This window comes from Anser cygnoides, chromosome 23 (assembly GCF_040182565.1).
Source record: "Anser cygnoides isolate HZ-2024a breed goose chromosome 23, Taihu_goose_T2T_genome, whole genome shotgun sequence".
NCBI classification, from domain to species: domain Eukaryota; kingdom Metazoa; phylum Chordata; class Aves; order Anseriformes; family Anatidae; genus Anser; species Anser cygnoides.
In genome coordinates this window covers 5,474,346-5,490,261 of record NC_089895.1, presented here as the reverse complement: position 1 = coordinate 5,490,261, position 15,916 = coordinate 5,474,346, and the positions used below count along the sequence as shown (strand labels likewise).

The 15,916-nt window shown below is 41.7% G+C and overlaps 1 protein-coding gene across 4 annotated transcripts; it reads left to right on the top strand.

Moving 5' to 3' along the window:
• Positions 1-130: 130 nt before the first annotated feature.
• On the top strand, positions 131-10,774 carry TNFRSF4 (TNF receptor superfamily member 4). Of its 4 annotated transcripts, none has more exons than XM_066981889.1 (8): positions 131-2,333; positions 3,271-3,354; positions 5,804-5,926; positions 6,272-6,373; positions 6,781-6,847; positions 7,375-7,604; positions 7,767-7,892; positions 8,700-10,774. In XM_066981889.1, the coding sequence occupies exons 3-8, from the start codon at positions 5,812-5,814 to the stop codon at positions 8,768-8,770; spliced, it is 711 nt and encodes a 236-aa protein (XP_066837990.1). In that variant the 5' UTR covers positions 131-2,333; positions 3,271-3,354; positions 5,804-5,811; the 3' UTR covers positions 8,771-10,774. The 4 variants fall into 4 exon arrangements, with proteins under 4 accessions (XP_066837990.1, XP_047923549.2, XP_013049713.3 ...); XM_048067592.2 differs by having other exon boundaries at positions 131-2,942; XM_013194259.3 differs by having other exon boundaries at positions 131-3,354; positions 8,703-10,774.
• Positions 10,775-15,916: the final 5,142 nt, after the last annotated feature.

Sequence of the window (15,916 nt, the reverse complement as noted above, 5' to 3'; positions counted from 1 at the left end):
TTCCTTGTTTTTTGTCATTGTTTGTGTCTCAGGAGTTCAGTTCTTACTGGATTTTACTTCGCTTAACGCTGTTATTAACTTGCTATATCCGATAAGTGCTGTTCTCTTACCTATCTCCAGTAACTGTTACAGGTATTCAAGTCAGGAGAAAAAAGATGATAGCCATATTCCTGAGATTCCTAATTCAGCTGTGATAATTTGGCTAATCTTCCAGTTTTTTTCTTAAGGCATCTCAACCCAGCTGTGCGTTGTTGGGAATATAACGCAAGTTCTCCTTCCGTCACTGAACGTTTTTTAAGAGCTGTGGGGAAGAACTTATTTTAAATACTACAGAGAAACTCGTCCGCATCTACTTTAAAAAGAAAGCTGGTGACAGGATTTGTAACTGCACTGTGAATGTGGGAGAACTTGAGATTGCTTAGGTCTTAAAAAAGGAAAAATAAAAGATCTCACAATGAGACAATGGGGGAGGTTTCTGTGTAGACTTCAGATGCTGCACGGAACAGTGGGGTTCACCTAGGTGTATGATTCCTACTTAACTACAGTTTATTGTTGAAACTGGTATAGTTACTTGTTTCTGTGCAGATTTTCTTTCAAAAAATTCTTTATTGATGCTGAATGGTAGGGCTGGGGGAAATACAGGCTTCGCTTTTTGAGTTGCTTCTGTTAGAGCAACGTGCAGTCAGCATTTGAGAAGCTTTTTAATCAGTCTATTTTTGGGTAGTCTCTGAAAGCATCATGCAACGCAAAGGTCATATCCACTGTCTAAATAGAAAACTTATTTTTCTCTAGTTCTATCTTTACTGTAAAAACCCCTCTTTCTGAGGGGTTGCCTGAAAAGTCCAAGATAGATGTTATATTTGATTAAATTTATTCTCTTAATATAATGTAAATATAAGTATGGCTGTCTTTCTGTTTCAGTATTCACTTTTTTTGTTGTTAAATGGCTTGTATCAGTCTTTTTATATGCACATAAATAATTTTCTTTGTGCTTTGGAAAAGTTGTTGATTTTAGGTTTCTCAGTGAATGGGAAAAAATGGAACTCTTCAGAGGACAGACATCAAAATATGATTTGAAAGAACTGTAAGAAATGGCTAAATTCAGGTGATAATCTTGTGTTGAAAGGAGTTTGGGCAGACTGATCTGGGAAGTTGGCCACATTAGCCAGTCCCCGCTGTCTTCCACACTTACTTATTCCCCACATGTACCTGATTGCAGAGTCTATGGAAATTCAGAACAAAATCCCCTGTCTAAAAATGTTCAATAAAAGCAGGACAGGGTCTTATTTTTGACGCACAGCATGGCTCAGGCTCACCACTCTGAAACTCTTCCTGCTGCCACTGAAGCAGCTGCCTCTAGGCTGCTTTCTGGGAACAGTCTGGTGTGCATTGTCCCCACGGCAATGTCAAACAGCATCTGGGAGAGGTTCATTGGCATTGCCAAAAACCCAGCCGAGGAGTGTAGTAAATGCCAGGGTTATGTGGTTATGCCATGTTTTATTTACTTGCATAATATTGGCCACATAAAGGACTCTGGCAAAACCAAGCCTGGTAATGCTTAAGGATGCTATACGTAAAAGTTGAACTGAAAGTCTGTGCGCTGACTGCTTTCATTAATGTGTATTTCATTTGTATTAAAGCATCCTTAAAAAAAACATCCTTAAAAAGAACCTCAGTGTTTCGTCATTGCTGCTCTAGCATTTGGAGAGTTTTCAGTTTAAATGTATGTAGCAAATTTTAAACTATACCTTGCTTCTGAATATCATGAGAGTTTGTTTTCAGTTTCCTACTGAATAATAATTGACTTACTGAACAAGTAAAGTCTGCTGCTGTTTGTGAAAGAATACTTTTTAAAAGTCTGGCTGGATGCTGTTGAGGGAATAACAGTCATGAGGCGTAAAGCCACTTAAATATCGAGTGTGATCCTACACTTGGAAGAGATTTGGATATTTCCTGCAAGCGGATTCTGAGCGTGAAGGTGGTGAAGTTTAGCTGGTCTGGTTTACGTGTTCTGTCGGCTCTGCTCCCTTTTGGAAGGAATGGCTTTAAGGTATGACTTCTTTCCCATAGTGATTGTTTTCCAAAATGCTTGGAAAATAGGAGAAGTAGAAAAACAGTTAGTGTTCTGCCTTACTTTTCTATCTTCCCTCCCACTCTTAAACAGTCTCGCAGTAACTGAAGAAAGAAATGAGAAGCAGCAGTCTGGCTAAAACATGCCAGCTGTATTGCTGCGCAGTCCTTCCAGGTACTGCAGGCTAATTGGGCATCCAAGTGTGCTTCTGTTCCAATGAAGTCTTTACGTTTACATGTAAACTGACAGCAGATCCACTTTGGTAAGTCTGGATGTGTTTAATGTGAATAAACCATCTGATTACTGTAGGACGTCTTTTTTTATTTGGGCTTTTACAATAAGGATTGCTGAAATCTCTTGGCATTGGAAGAGTTTTCAGTTTGGATCCTGGGTCAATAACATCAGACTAGTAAAATTCTGGTAGCGAATCTGGATAACTAAACCTATTAATTCTAGCGTGATCACCTTTTGGTCTATTCCACGTGCTTGGGTCAGGTGAGGGTTGGACTGCAGTGCTACTGTGCTGCGCCCCAACCTTGCTGTGTTATTGCTGGTTTGTACAGCAGGAGGGAGTTGCATTCAGGGGGTTTGCTTCCATACAATCAAATAGGCATCAAAAATAGCTGGTTGTTTTTATGCAGCAATAAAAGTCATGGCTTTACTGTCCCAGCGAGACCAAGGGTCGAGAATCCATCGGCACCTCACCTTTTAAGGAGTAAGGCTGTGTGGGCTATGTTTCATTTCACATGTGCCTCAGATCTGTAAGGGTTTTCAGCTGTTACCTCGGCATTGCTTTAATTTTCCTCCCTACGAGAACAAGGACCACCTAGTTCTCCCGACATCCAAACCACGTACGTGACACTGCTGAGAGGTACGTACCAGGCCAGAGGTGCTCTCTTTTAAGGCGAAGTCTTTTCATAACACTATTCAGCATGCTGTCTTTCTATCTCTGAGTATTTCAGTTACGAACTGCAAAAAATAAGCTTGCCAAGGGGTGGGAAGAAGTATGGGGGCGGGGAACACTTGCTGGGAAATTCCCAGCAACCGACATATGAATTTGTTCTGGTCGCCAGCAGTTTGCTGTCATCTCTTCCAAGAGTTTGCTGCAGTCAGAATTTGGTGGGGAAAGCAGGGCTGCATTATGGTGGCTGTAGCTTTTTCCTTGCGTTATTTTACCATTTTGTTCTTGCTGCTGGCAGTCGTTTTTACCTGTTGCTTGGGGTTGCAGTGCAAAGAACATCAATATCCCTTTGGTGAAAAATGCTGCAAGTACTGTGCTCCTGGTAAGTGATTTTCCCTATATATTTGTTGTAATTGTTTGATATAATATCTATCAGTTAATAACCCAAAAGGGGTGGGAAATAGCTTGATGAAAATATTCAGGTTAGGAAGCATAACATGGAAAAAAAAAAAAGCATTTGATGAGCACTTGTCATCACTCTAGACTGACAGATTATTTCTGTAACATACTAAATTTAGGGATTCTCTTCTTTGAGACATTTCTTTTGTGTGGTCTGAGTTTCCTACTGTGTCAGCCTCATACACTTTCATTGTGGGAGCGTTATCTGAGAAAAGAGGGTATCATTTATGTTACTTTTTACCTATTAAAAAGACATTCAACCCAGAAATCTTGTGTAATAACAGAAAAATTCAAGTAATTGCTATAGATATTTTGTAAGCTTTTATTAGCAAGGCTTACGCTACTTAAGACAAGGTGTTTTTTAAGGAAAAAGATAAAACTAATTAAAAGTGAGTTACAGATATTAGGCACACAACTTTTGTTGGTCTGTGAAGAAATTCCACATTTATTTATTTTTGCCCAGTGAAGGGAAGTAAGAGTCTGATTCACAGATCTAGATTAGCAAAGCATGACTTGACAAGATCTGTTTCTCCTTTTTATAAAAAAAGAGTATAAATTTTAGATTTTGGATGTCTTTTGGATGTCTGGATGTCTTTTCCGCATCCAAATATCATTGAAAACGATGCTGAGAAGCAAAAATGCAAACTAGCAAACCTCAAACACTATAATAGTTGGGTTTCATTAAAGTAATGGTTGTGATGCAGTGTAACCACAATTAACAGGTAATTTTGCTGTTCAAGGGGCAATCAATATTGACTGTAGTAAAAGTGTACATTCACACCCCTGGAAGGTGTTCAGATCACATCTGTAAGTGCAGTTTCAACTTCAAATCTTGCATGAGGCTTTATGTGCCTCTTCCACAGTAGTTGCTTTCTCTTTTTATAATTCTCTACTACATAAAATTGATGCTGTGTGAACGGATGCAGAAGAAATTGAATGTAGTATTATCTTCAAAGATGCTGATGGGGATAAATCCCCATTCAACCTGAAATCTAAGACTTGAGGCAGTTGCACTATTCTCAAAACTGTTAAAATCTGAACGTTTCTCAATTCAGGTTAAGGAAATGCATGCTTGTATGCAGACACAGATAATCCTTTATATTTAAATTTTGTTGCTTCTTATTCTGAAAGAGCTCTTACCAGTTTTTTTGCTTTGTTAGCTAATCTGCTGATCACGGGGAAATTCCTACATTTCTTCCTCATCATGTAGGTGGTGAAAATGGAGAAATGAATTATATATACTGTGGTTGCTCAGAATCTCCTGTTCTTTGCCACTGACAACACTCAATAAAATACAGAGGAAAATCAGAGTGAGCAAGAGGCTTGGTGCTCATTGTTCACCTATGAAATGGAAAGAGCAGGACCAAAATGAAAGAATTATAGGAGAATAAGGACTAATTAAGGATAATATTTAGCTTCAGCTGTAAAACCCTAGTCATTAAAGCTGTTACTGCAGCCTGTGCTGTGTGGAGAGAAGCCAGTGAGATTGAAGGAACGTGTCTGACTCCTTTTCAGAGTCTGGTTGTTAACTTGCTGTTTCAATTTGGACAAGTAGTTTTGCTCACAGATCCTGGTGCATAAATCAGTTCCTCCATGAGTGTGCTGTGTGTCATATGGGTTAGTATCTGGATGCAAACGTTCAGAGCTGGGGCTCTAAATGCAATGTGTGATGCATGTATGCTGTTGGGAGTAGTAGGAAATGCCCGCCTTACATCTTGTTCTGTCTAGCTGTAAATAAAATGGAGCTGGTAGCGTTCGCTGATGGATGGTAATGCAGATGTAAATCAAAGCACAAAGCCATTCATTCATGCCTAATGGGCTTTCAGGATGCCAACAGAAAGATACATACAAACGTATGTTCTCGAATGCTTCACTATTGAATTGCCTTGAAACCTAAACAGTCTGTCATCATATTATCTGTTCCGGATTACTTTGACTTGAACTGCATGATATATCTAATAAGGGAAGGCAAGATCTGTCGCAAAGCCACTGTATTACATAGATAACAGACCTACTACCATGATAAAAACTGCTTTTTTTTTCCTCATTGACATTGGCTGCAAACCCTGATAGCTAAACCATGTGAAGTAGCAGTCTGGAGAAGTGATGCATGGAACGTGCTGGGATACTAGGAATGCATCAGGGACCTTGACTCTTAGCAAGTCAGCAGGCCTTTATAGCCTGCTTAATTTACAGGGATGCTATGGGACAAATTTCTTAGGGATTCTGGCATATCTAAAGCTGCTGAATGTTTCAGTCAGAGTTGTAAGTGGAACTGTGATTTTCTGGGCACTTCTTGTTCTAGTGTGTAAAAATGAAGAGGATTTCCTTCTGATAACAGTCAATTGCTCTTCCTGTGTGGCCTTTTTTAGGTGAAAGAATGAGAGGTCGCTGTACAGCAACAACAGACACAGTCTGCGCCCCTTGTCAAAACGAATACTTCAGTACTGAGTACAACCACAACTTCTGCAAGAGCTGTACAATCTGCAAAACGAGTAAGTCGGTTGTACAGCTGTCAGTCCTCAATAGGAAGCTGAGAGGGAACAGTCTTTGTGTGCTTTCCTTAAAGGCTGATCTCATGCAGCCTGTCTCCTGAGAAAACCGAGCCCAAAGACTTTCTGGGTTATCGTTTCAATAGCTGGTATCTCCTGGTTGATACTAACGATAGAGCCTTCAAAGGGAAGTGGGCTTATGCTGCCTGAAAATTCGTTTTTCAAGAATTACTGCTAAGCTTTGCAGAGTGTTTCTACACACAGTTGATAGGCACTGAGTGATTAATTTGTGCTTTCTAATCTCTTCTCTCCCTTGTCTAATCTCTTGTCTCCCTTTATTGTCCCTAGCAAAGGGGAGCGTGGAAGTGAAGAAGTGTGAGAAGACTTCTGACAGAGTTTGCAGGTGTATAGCTGGTTACATGCCAGATGTCAGATATCCCCTGGGGAGTGGTAAGTTGGGGACATACTATTTTCTAGCCTCTTGCTTCTGGTTCAGATGAGACAGTTGCCATTTCTAGTACAAAAGCTGTTGCCATTTATCTCAATGGTATCTCCAAGCAAGTGTTTATAGCAGTTGTGCAAACTGCTACTGCATAACTTGAGCTGTCAGAAATCTCAATGCTCTCCTCATTAATATGCATAATTAGCCTGTAGAGAAGACAGGAAACCTTGCTAGCTGCAGACTAAAATGAACCACTGGGCATGCCATGCTACTTCTGACTCAACATAGCCTATGGTTTCTGTAGGCTGCGTGCATTTTGTTGGGTCTGTTTTAGAAGCTGTTAGCATAACTACTGCTGAGCTACTACTATACAGTTACATTGCTAACTGAACTCAAATTCTGCCTTTTTTTTCAGTATGCTTACCATGTCCTGAAGGGTTTTATTCCACAGGGGGAAATGGAAACTGTCGACCTTGGACCAAGTATGTATCACTGATCCCAACACATTCAGAGCAATGTTTTGGGTTTACCTTTGTAGCCACTGATGCCCAAGTTATGATGTGTAGAATAAACAAGCAGTAAATGCAGTGAAACCACATTGCTGATTACTCCCAAGACACCAGCACAGTTTCTGTGCACTGATTTGAGGCATCTGTCTCCTTTCTGTCCTTTCTATCTTCACCTATGGCAACAGCAGTATTCTCAGCTTTTTTTATATTTAAAAATCTGGAGATGCCTGTAGCAAAAAGTTCCCTTGCCAAACGCACCTGTGCTTCAAGGCTACTATATGCACAGATGCTAACAAAAATAGAACTTCAGTTTTTCTGGTAATAACTTGGATTAGTTTAATTGTTCCTTATGTTTCTGTAGAACCTAGGAAAGGTGAAGCCTGAGTTTATATTGATAGAACGTGGATCACAGTGTTCACTCTATTGTTCCATGGAGGTGGCTAATAAAGTCGTTACTGCAACTATTTGAAGAACTACACTAATTTATTTTACATCTGTAGCTGCAGCAGTGTTGGGAAAACAACTCTTCGAGCAGGAACAAAAACAGATGATGCTGTTTGCAGCAGCCATGTGACACAGCCAACTCCTCAGAGTGCAACACCTGCTTTGGATCTTTCTACTGCCAACCACAGGAATAACACATCGCCTACAGTGTTCTCACCTTCTAAATCCAGTGTGATCCCTTCTGTTATTTGCTCGGATGCGAACAGCCCCACAGAGACTAACTGGGGTAAGGAGACAGAATGACCAGTCTAGTCTCTCTATTTGAGAGCTAATTGTTCATTTTCACTTGAAACTGATCTCATCACAAATGAAATGAGTCTTTCTCATGGAAATTCCAGCTAGAATCATAAATCTTTTGTTAGTATATTCTTTTTATTTTTTTTACCAGGATCTCTATCACTTATCCTTATTTGTCTGATATTACTTATGGTGTCTGGAATGTCCATCTTCCTGTTGATTATCCAAGCAGCCAAAAAAACGACCAAGAGGAGGCCTTATAGGAGCAACCATCAGAGTAAGTATCTCTTTAGGGAGAAAAATATATAGGAAAGAGAATAATCAGGGATGATTAGTTGCACTTTGTTTCCATCATAATGAAATCTACCTGGCATTAACCACAGATGACATTGTGCTACTCAGCCAATGTTCACTCCTCTTCTTAGTCGTGGTGCACTGGAGGTCATAGTATCTCAAGGTTGCAGTGTTATAGAGCAGAGATTCCTCTGCCTGTTGCTGTGTGGAAGGATTGAGTTTCTAGAATGTGCTGCTGGAAACGATGTGAAATTATTCCTGTACAGCTCTTGATGTGAATCATTAGAACAGTGTATCATTAACTAATGGACTTGATTTGTAGTCTTCTTTTTCTCTCATTTTTATCTCCTATCTTCTTTTCCCCTTAATCCCTGGAAAAAAAAAAGCAATGAATTTGTGCATGGAATTCTATTCAGTACAGAGAGGATCCAGAAGCGAGAATCTTTAAGAGTATAGTGTGCACTTTTTTGCCCACAAAGAAGTGAATTGTCTTGAAGTGTCTCCTGCAAACACAGGAAAGGTTTGACTGAGAAGAACCAAGCTGTTTGGAATTTAGTGGTAGCTTGGCTCTTGATTCAGCCCACAGCTGCCTCATGTTCCATTCATGGAGCAGTGGTATAGTTTATTTTCGGTGTTCCTTGTGCTTGGTCTTTCCTAGCACTGGCTGTGGAAAGTCAAGCAGCAACCAAAAGTCACTCATAGGTGCCTAGTTGTCCGTGAACCTAAGAAAATCCCTGAGTTTCCTTTGCCTTTTGCTCTGTACGTTATTTTTTGTGCGTGTGTCTTTCAGAAGAAAGGAGCTTTCGAATTCCTGTCCAGGAAGAACAAATCGACTCCAATTCCAGTCTCATCAAAAACTGACTTGACGTTGCGTTACTGTTTCCTGCATTTCTGAGCCGATCAATCGTAACAACTAACGTGACACAACTTTCAGCGGCTATCTGCGTGGATGTATGTAGTTGTTTAATTGCACTTCCAGTCCTTTGGGACTCCTTGAGTCGTCCCTTTGGCATTAGGACCCATGGGAGTAGCTGCTCTCAAATCATGACTCTTCCTATTAGGCAGATCCTGTGCACAGCATCCCTGGTACTGGGCCTGAGTTGATACAGTCCTCTGTGCGTTTCTAGCCACTTGTCTTTGGGCTGCAGAAGGTGTTTGCTCAATGATTAGCTCTTACAGCTTTGTAAACTGACATACAGGGAAAATTAAAAGACCTGCTTTATAATTAGGTTTATATCTTGCCCTACAATTTTGAGGTGCTGAGCAGGGTGCGTCTCTTCTCTCAGTGGAGCCATTTCCAGGGTTTCAGTTGAGCTCCCAAAGGAGCTCTCTTCCTTTTAGGTGGAGAATCTCCATGGATGGACCTAGCCAGCTTCCTTTGTGCTTCCATTTTGTTTTTCCTTTTTTTTCCTTAGTCAAAATAAGTGGCATATGTCAACTGTGCCTCCAGAGACGGTTGTCACAGCTGCTAATTCTGGTGCTGGCTTTTAAGCAACAGTTAAGAGATGGCTGTTCAGTGCCATTTCTTTCGGGCAGACCCATTGAGAAAATGTCACGTTAACATTGAGCAGCATCCCCACAGGCCAACAAATGGAATTATTCACCGTCATTGAGTAGCTCCAGATCTCCAAGTGTTTGGAAATCTCTGAGATCTTCATTGGTGTGGAAAGTAGAATCCATGTACTCACTGCCAGAAGGCAAAGGGAATTGTAATTTCTGATTAGAACATTATTAGTGAAAACTAATTCAGAGCGGGGGAAAATAGAGTACAACCTGTCTGCATTATAGACTTTAGTAGTTGCTGTATAAAACTGTTTTATCTATAAGCTTTGTGCATACAACATGCTCTGTGCTGCTTCTTGGTGGATGTTCTCTTGTGCTGAATATCCTGGTGTGTCTGTCCCCAGCAAGGCTGCTTCAGTCAAGCTTGAAGAGTAAAATAGCTTAGTTTGAACCACTTCTGTGGGAGTTGATTGCTTGCTTTGAAGTAACGCCGTGGACGGAGAAACCCACAAGCAAGTTTGTTTCCAGGTGGTCTGGATTTGGGCAAAACCTTTTTATGTCCTAAGTTTAGTAGCATGTACATGGACACTTAAGAGTTTTTCTGCTGATGAATGCTAACTTTGTGGTGATAACTCCCTAGATGTTGCCTCTTGATAAGAGGCAAGCTGAACTTTTAACACAGTGTTGACCATATGGGCCTTCAAGAGTTGCATTTTTGCAAAGATATGTGAAGATCATGAAACAGTGGATACGTGCCTAAACTATGCTCTGACTGTTCGTATGGATGCTCACTTCTGCATACTGTCAGTGGAACCTGCCTCAGAACTGAAGAAGTTTTCTTCACGTGGTCTGTTCACAGTTAAAATACACCTGGTTGTTTGCATGCTGTTTGAAATTAATTTTACTTCTGTAATGTTTTTTTCGCGAGTTAATCGATGTGTCTTTTTAAAGAACCTTGAAATTTTAGATAACAAATTCAAAGCCTAATGTCTGAGAGACAAGTAAGTGTTATTTTCAGTAACTTTTGATGTAATTTAAATATCTCGGTGTAAAAGTTTGAGAAGGGAATTTGAAAGTTATATCAGAAGTGTTTTCACTTCAAATACTCCTTAGTAGATAACTCATTATATATTTTATATACACTGTACCAAAGCATATGGCAAAATATGCAGCACGGAAATGTATTCAAGAATACAACTGGTTGTCTAGAAACATGTTTTTAAACATGTTTCATTATATGTTATACATATGGTGGACTTAGTGGCTTCCTATTTTGAAGTGCATATACAATGTATATAAATATTTGTATTATATATGAGGTATAGTACTGACTTTTTCAAATAAATTGTAGTAGTGGCTAGATGTGCATGTTTGATGTGTATGATTGGGGAGTACAAAGAAGCCAATGGTATTACTCCAGCGTGGGAGCTTAAGATGAGCATTAACTTTTCAGAAGGTTCCTGTATTGGAGCATTTGACTCTTAAAAAAAATATTTCAGTTGTCAGGGGCCCTCTGAAGACTTCTAGTTCTTTTGTTAAAGTCACGTGGGGGCCTTTCAGACTACTCTGTTCATCCTGACCTGGTGTGACATCTTGTCATTTTACAAGCATGGTGGAGGGTGTTCTGTTAATTGCTAATTAAACTTATTTATACTCAGCCGTTGCACCATCATAGCCACTGACTGCAGTGGGTGTAGCCTGAGCCCATGGACCATGACCTTTCCTGAGACTGCCAATGAGAGGAATTCCCTAATTGTGCTAATTGTGACAAAGAAGAGGTGTGGGAGCTTGTTCTCTGCTGTCTGGGCTGAAGTATATCAAAATTTTTGAATAGCTTAGATTTGGCCACAGTGACCTAGCTGCAAGAATAGAGATACCTGCTTTGCTTTAAGTGTAATTCTCACAAAAAGCTGGATCACCAAATGGGCAAACCTATGGCTTAGCAGGCTTTAAGTTGACACGCTGTCTGGGTGAGCTGAGCGAGCGGTGCAGTATCGTGCTTTGTGAATTGTGCCCGGTAGCAGTTCCGACCTGAGCTGCTGGGAGGTTCGAGACGATAAGGCTCAGCCCTTTCAACAAAAGTTATGAATGTAGAGGTCTTTGAAAGCGTGTTGTGGTCTAGATGCTGTCATCTTGCTGTGAATTGGGCGGTGGAGTACAATGGATGAATCTGGGAAATGGATTCCAGAGAGCATGCGGCCAGTTCTCAGAAACAATGCTTATCAGGTTTGTAGCCTGCCCTTCCGAGGCAATACTGCTCGTACCACGTTTCCACATAACTGAGCACGGCGCAGATAAGCGATGAGCTATCTGAGGCTGTGGGGGTAATGATGGCAACGCAGCCCACAGGAACAAATGAGGTGCTGATGGAGGTGCTGCTGTGGCAGCAGAGAGACGCTGTGGTGTGGGCTCACCAGCTGCTTCCACGAATCTTTCTTGTTTTCTGCCCTCCAGCTGAGCTGCACAGGAAGATGCTTGAGTGCTCTATGTTGTTGTGCCCTCCTACAGCCTTCTGTCCGGGAGATTTCCTGGAAAACGGGGGCTGGGCTGTTCCCTTTGGCGGAAGAACAGAATGGTGGTGGCCCTGGAAGCGCACAGCCAAGCGAGGGCAGCTGAGCACGAGTTGAATTTGCTTATCAACGTGGGAAAGTGGAGAGAATCCAGCGGGCCTTGTGGCTTTGTGTGTGTGCATCAGCAAGTCTGTGCTGCTGGCTTTTATAGTGACATGTGACTGTGAGCCTGTCCGTGCTGCTGTAGGACTTCTGTATCCAACCCCTGTGCCGACGACCTATAATCCTTTTTGCAGTTATACCACGGTAATGTTTAATGCTTATGTTTATGATATGATTTTTTTGAGTATTTGGGTGTTGGTAGAGTGGTTTGATAAACTGATGTAGCTACTTTGCTCTAAATAAAGGGATAACGTTTAAAATTTATGCTCAGTCTTGTTGCTTTCCTGTCAAAAACCTGCTTGGGTTTCTCATTCCAGAATGAAAACCATGGAACAAACAAGCTCTAAAACCCCCAGTTAAAAATAGGCAGAACCTCTTGAACACCTTGGTGCTGCTTTCAGCCTACATTTGTCTTCCTACGTGCTAGAAATGAAACTTTCCCTTCTCAAAGATACGGGCTGTGTCACAGAGTAAGTTCCTGTTTTTCAGCCATTCAGATTTCCCCCTTTTCAGGCACTCGAGTGACACGGGCGGAGTTGTGCTGCTTCATCTAAGCTGATGAAGATAAGGCTATACCAGATTTTTTTTTTCTGGTGTAACACAATTAAGTGCCTTTTTTTAACTTAAAAAAGCCATAAGCCTCTCTTTCTGATTGCAAAGATACCAATTTCTTTTATTATGCAAACAACTGTAAGCTCTGGTTTTAGCGTGAACTATAGTGGCAGAGTAGTTGAAGTTTTATGATTTGTAAGATAAATGCGTCTTAGACACCACAGAGCCCTGGCTCAGGAATTCATTTAAGCACATGTAAGACTTTCTGCATCAATATTGTCACTAAAATTTGACCTCTTCGTTGTTTTAAGAACCATCTATAAAAAAGGCTATAATTTTGTACTTGAGAATAAAGCCAATTTTTCCATGAATAATTTAACTTTTTAACTGCACTAGCCATGACTTACAGGGTGTGGGATCAGCATGTTATATTATTTGTTTGGAATTGCTTCGTTCCACAGATGGAGATTGTTATGGGACTGCTGCAAAAAACCTTTTGAAAAACAAATTTCTCCTTTGTCTTTTTTTTTTCCCCTCCTAAAATACATGACAAGTGCCTACTATTATGGCTACTGCAGCTCCTATGTCATGCATTTTCTCTTCCTCACCACCTTCTCCTCTGACCTGGAAGTACACCAGAATGACTCAGGTTTGCCATGAGAAACTTCAGAAAGGTCACATCTGCTGATAACACAGTGGCAAGCTGAAGAGGAAACGCACAGCTTAATAACGTCAGTGACTTGAGTTTCTAGCCTCTGTCTGGTTTCATAAAGTTTCCCTTTATGAAATGTCAATGTTTTTACTACCCAGCCTGTGCTCCTGCGTTTTTGGGGAGTTGCCACTGCTGGTGGCCAGGCAGTGTAAGTAACACACAGAGGTGCTGTGTGTGTGCTGCAGGCTACTTAGAGCTACTTAGAGCTGCTCAAAGGAAGGATCCAGCCTTTGTAAAGCCCCTGTTTTTTTTTTTTTTCAGGGTGAGAAGAATTTATCTTGCCTAGAGAACCCACACGTGGCACTATGTGAACCGCTTCTGCTTTTGCTACATTGCTTGACTCCTGCAACCCCAGCTTTATCTGGTGCAGGTTTGCAGGGCAGTAATTCTCCCCATGGGCCAAAAGAGGGCAGACCTTAAACAGGCACAGCAAATACCCCAGGCTCTTCAAGCCCCCATGGTAGCCAGTCTCATTCACTCCAAAATCCCAAAGCGCGAAAGGAACACGTAACAATTTTGTCTTCTAGTTTCCAGCTGCAACCAGATCACTGCTCTGTCAGTTGTCAAAGGGTATCCTGCTGGAGATCTGCTGTCCCTGTATCCATCGTGGTACCAGGCTCGTGTGCTCGCTGCTGCCCTGGCTGCTCCTCCAAGCTTCCCGCAGCCCACCAGAGCTGCTGCTCTGCTGCAGGTACAAGAAGTCACATCACCTCATGTGAGCTACTCTTCCTACCACTGTCATGCCCCAGCAAAGGGATCTATAATACAGACTGACGTTTGCTTTCCAACAATATAGACAAATTCTGTACAATGGTATGAAGCCTTTAGTCAGCAATGGAGTTTTCTACGGCGGGAGAGAAAGAGCTTATGAGGTACAGCTTACAAGGCAATTTCTACCTTGGTCTAACATATAGTCATTCAGAAATTACATAGACTTCATATGAATAACCTCTTACTTGTAGAAGTGCATGGCTTGCTGCTTTAATCACCCGTTATAAGAAATCAGCAAAATCTCAATGTCAGGAAACAAAAAACTCTCCCTGACTTACCATTGACAGCACCAAGTCCAACCAGTGTCTGTAAAGCCACAGGCCTTGCAAGAATTAATTACGTTTGAGAAGCGGTTACACTATTGTCATTTGTTGTTGTTGTTCTTCCCAAAAGGTAATTTGAACAGTCAGCAAACCAGTGCCTCCAATGACCTCAAACAAAATGAAAACTGTAAAATGAGTCACCTGGCAGCGTGTGTAACACTCATCTCGTGGCGAGATATTAAGGTGGGTGAAACTAGAACTTACAGCCAGCTATGAAATTAATCTTGGAAATGAGTGCCCTGGAGAGGTGCAAATTGCCAAATTGTGTGCTTCAGCAGGTGGAAGAATCCCCTGGTTCTTCCTTCAAATCTCATCCCTGAGCACCCCTCCTAGTGTTGTGCATGCAGGTCATGGTAGCACAGAGGAGGGAGAAGGGGCTGGGGGATCTGTAATAGCTTTTCTTCTGTTCCACCACTGTGTTCACCTATGTTTACCTGTGCCCTGAACCAATAGCTAGGTATTGCCATGTTCCTTGGGAGACTGGAGCGTGAGATGAGTCACTGCACTTGGGGTCTATGATAACATTTGTTTCTGTGTCTCTCTCCTTTGCTGAAGGGAGGAAAGGAAACCCATCTTCCCTGGGTCTCCTGCTGCATTGAGGCCTCACTCTCAGAAGCGAGGTTCATTTCTTGGAGACAGTCACACAAGATTAAGACCCCTTCCTCCAAGACTGAGAAACTAGAGCTTGGCATTACAGAGACCATTCGGTCCAAACTCCGCAGACTTGTACTGGATGCTCCTGGATTTGGATGCTCCTTTGTACTGACAGCTGCAGACTCTGGACCAAGAGGCCTTTCTGAACATCTCAGCCCCTAGCTTCATCTCTTTGCCTGTTCTAGACTGTGCCATGTCCTTCTGTTGCATGCAAAGGAGAAAGTATGGTATAAGTGCTCAGCCAACCCTGAAAATTGCATTACTTCCTATGGCCTATTAACCCTTGGGATTATAATTTTGAACACAGGTCAAGTGGATTGACAGAACCTCTGCTCGTGTAGGAAGTCGAAAAATGTAAGGATTACAGTTTTCTGAAGTGTTTAGTTTTAGTCAAACTTTGTTATAGTTAATTTTGTAGCTCCTGCTTAATACAGCCACCAAACTGGTGAAGAGGAGATGAGAAAACTGCTGCTTATTGCTGGGTGAAATGGGCATTTGTTCTACCAGTAGGTGCAGAGCCTGCTGAGAACCCGGCTGGGTCAGGCAGCAGGATGGGACCCGGGCCCTGGCAGTAATGTCATGCAAAACACACAGGGCTGAGCAAGAAAGGGTTGGCAGATGAAATGTCACTACCTCAGAGACAGGTAAGATTAGCTTTAGAAAATCCCCAGAGATTTTGCAGCCAGATAGTTGTGTTGCCTCTGAAAGGTCACTGCTGACTCAAGTGGTTTAGTCTTGGCAAGTGCTATTGTCTGTTATCTGACCGTCATGTCCTATCATCTGGCGGTGTCTGCACATGACTGTAGCGCTTCGACAAGAA

Coding starts and splice junctions, on each gene's coding strand:
- TNFRSF4 (XM_013194258.3), top strand. CDS start 3,078: ATGGGGGCGGGGAACACTTGCTGGGAAATTCCCAGCAACCGACATATG. Junction 6,374..6,780: donor CAGATATCCCCTGGGGAGTG/GTAAGTTGGGGA, acceptor CTTTTTTTTCAG/TATGCTTACCATGTCCTGAA. Junction 6,848..7,374: donor AACTGTCGACCTTGGACCAA/GTATGTATCACT, acceptor TTACATCTGTAG/CTGCAGCAGTGTTGGGAAAA.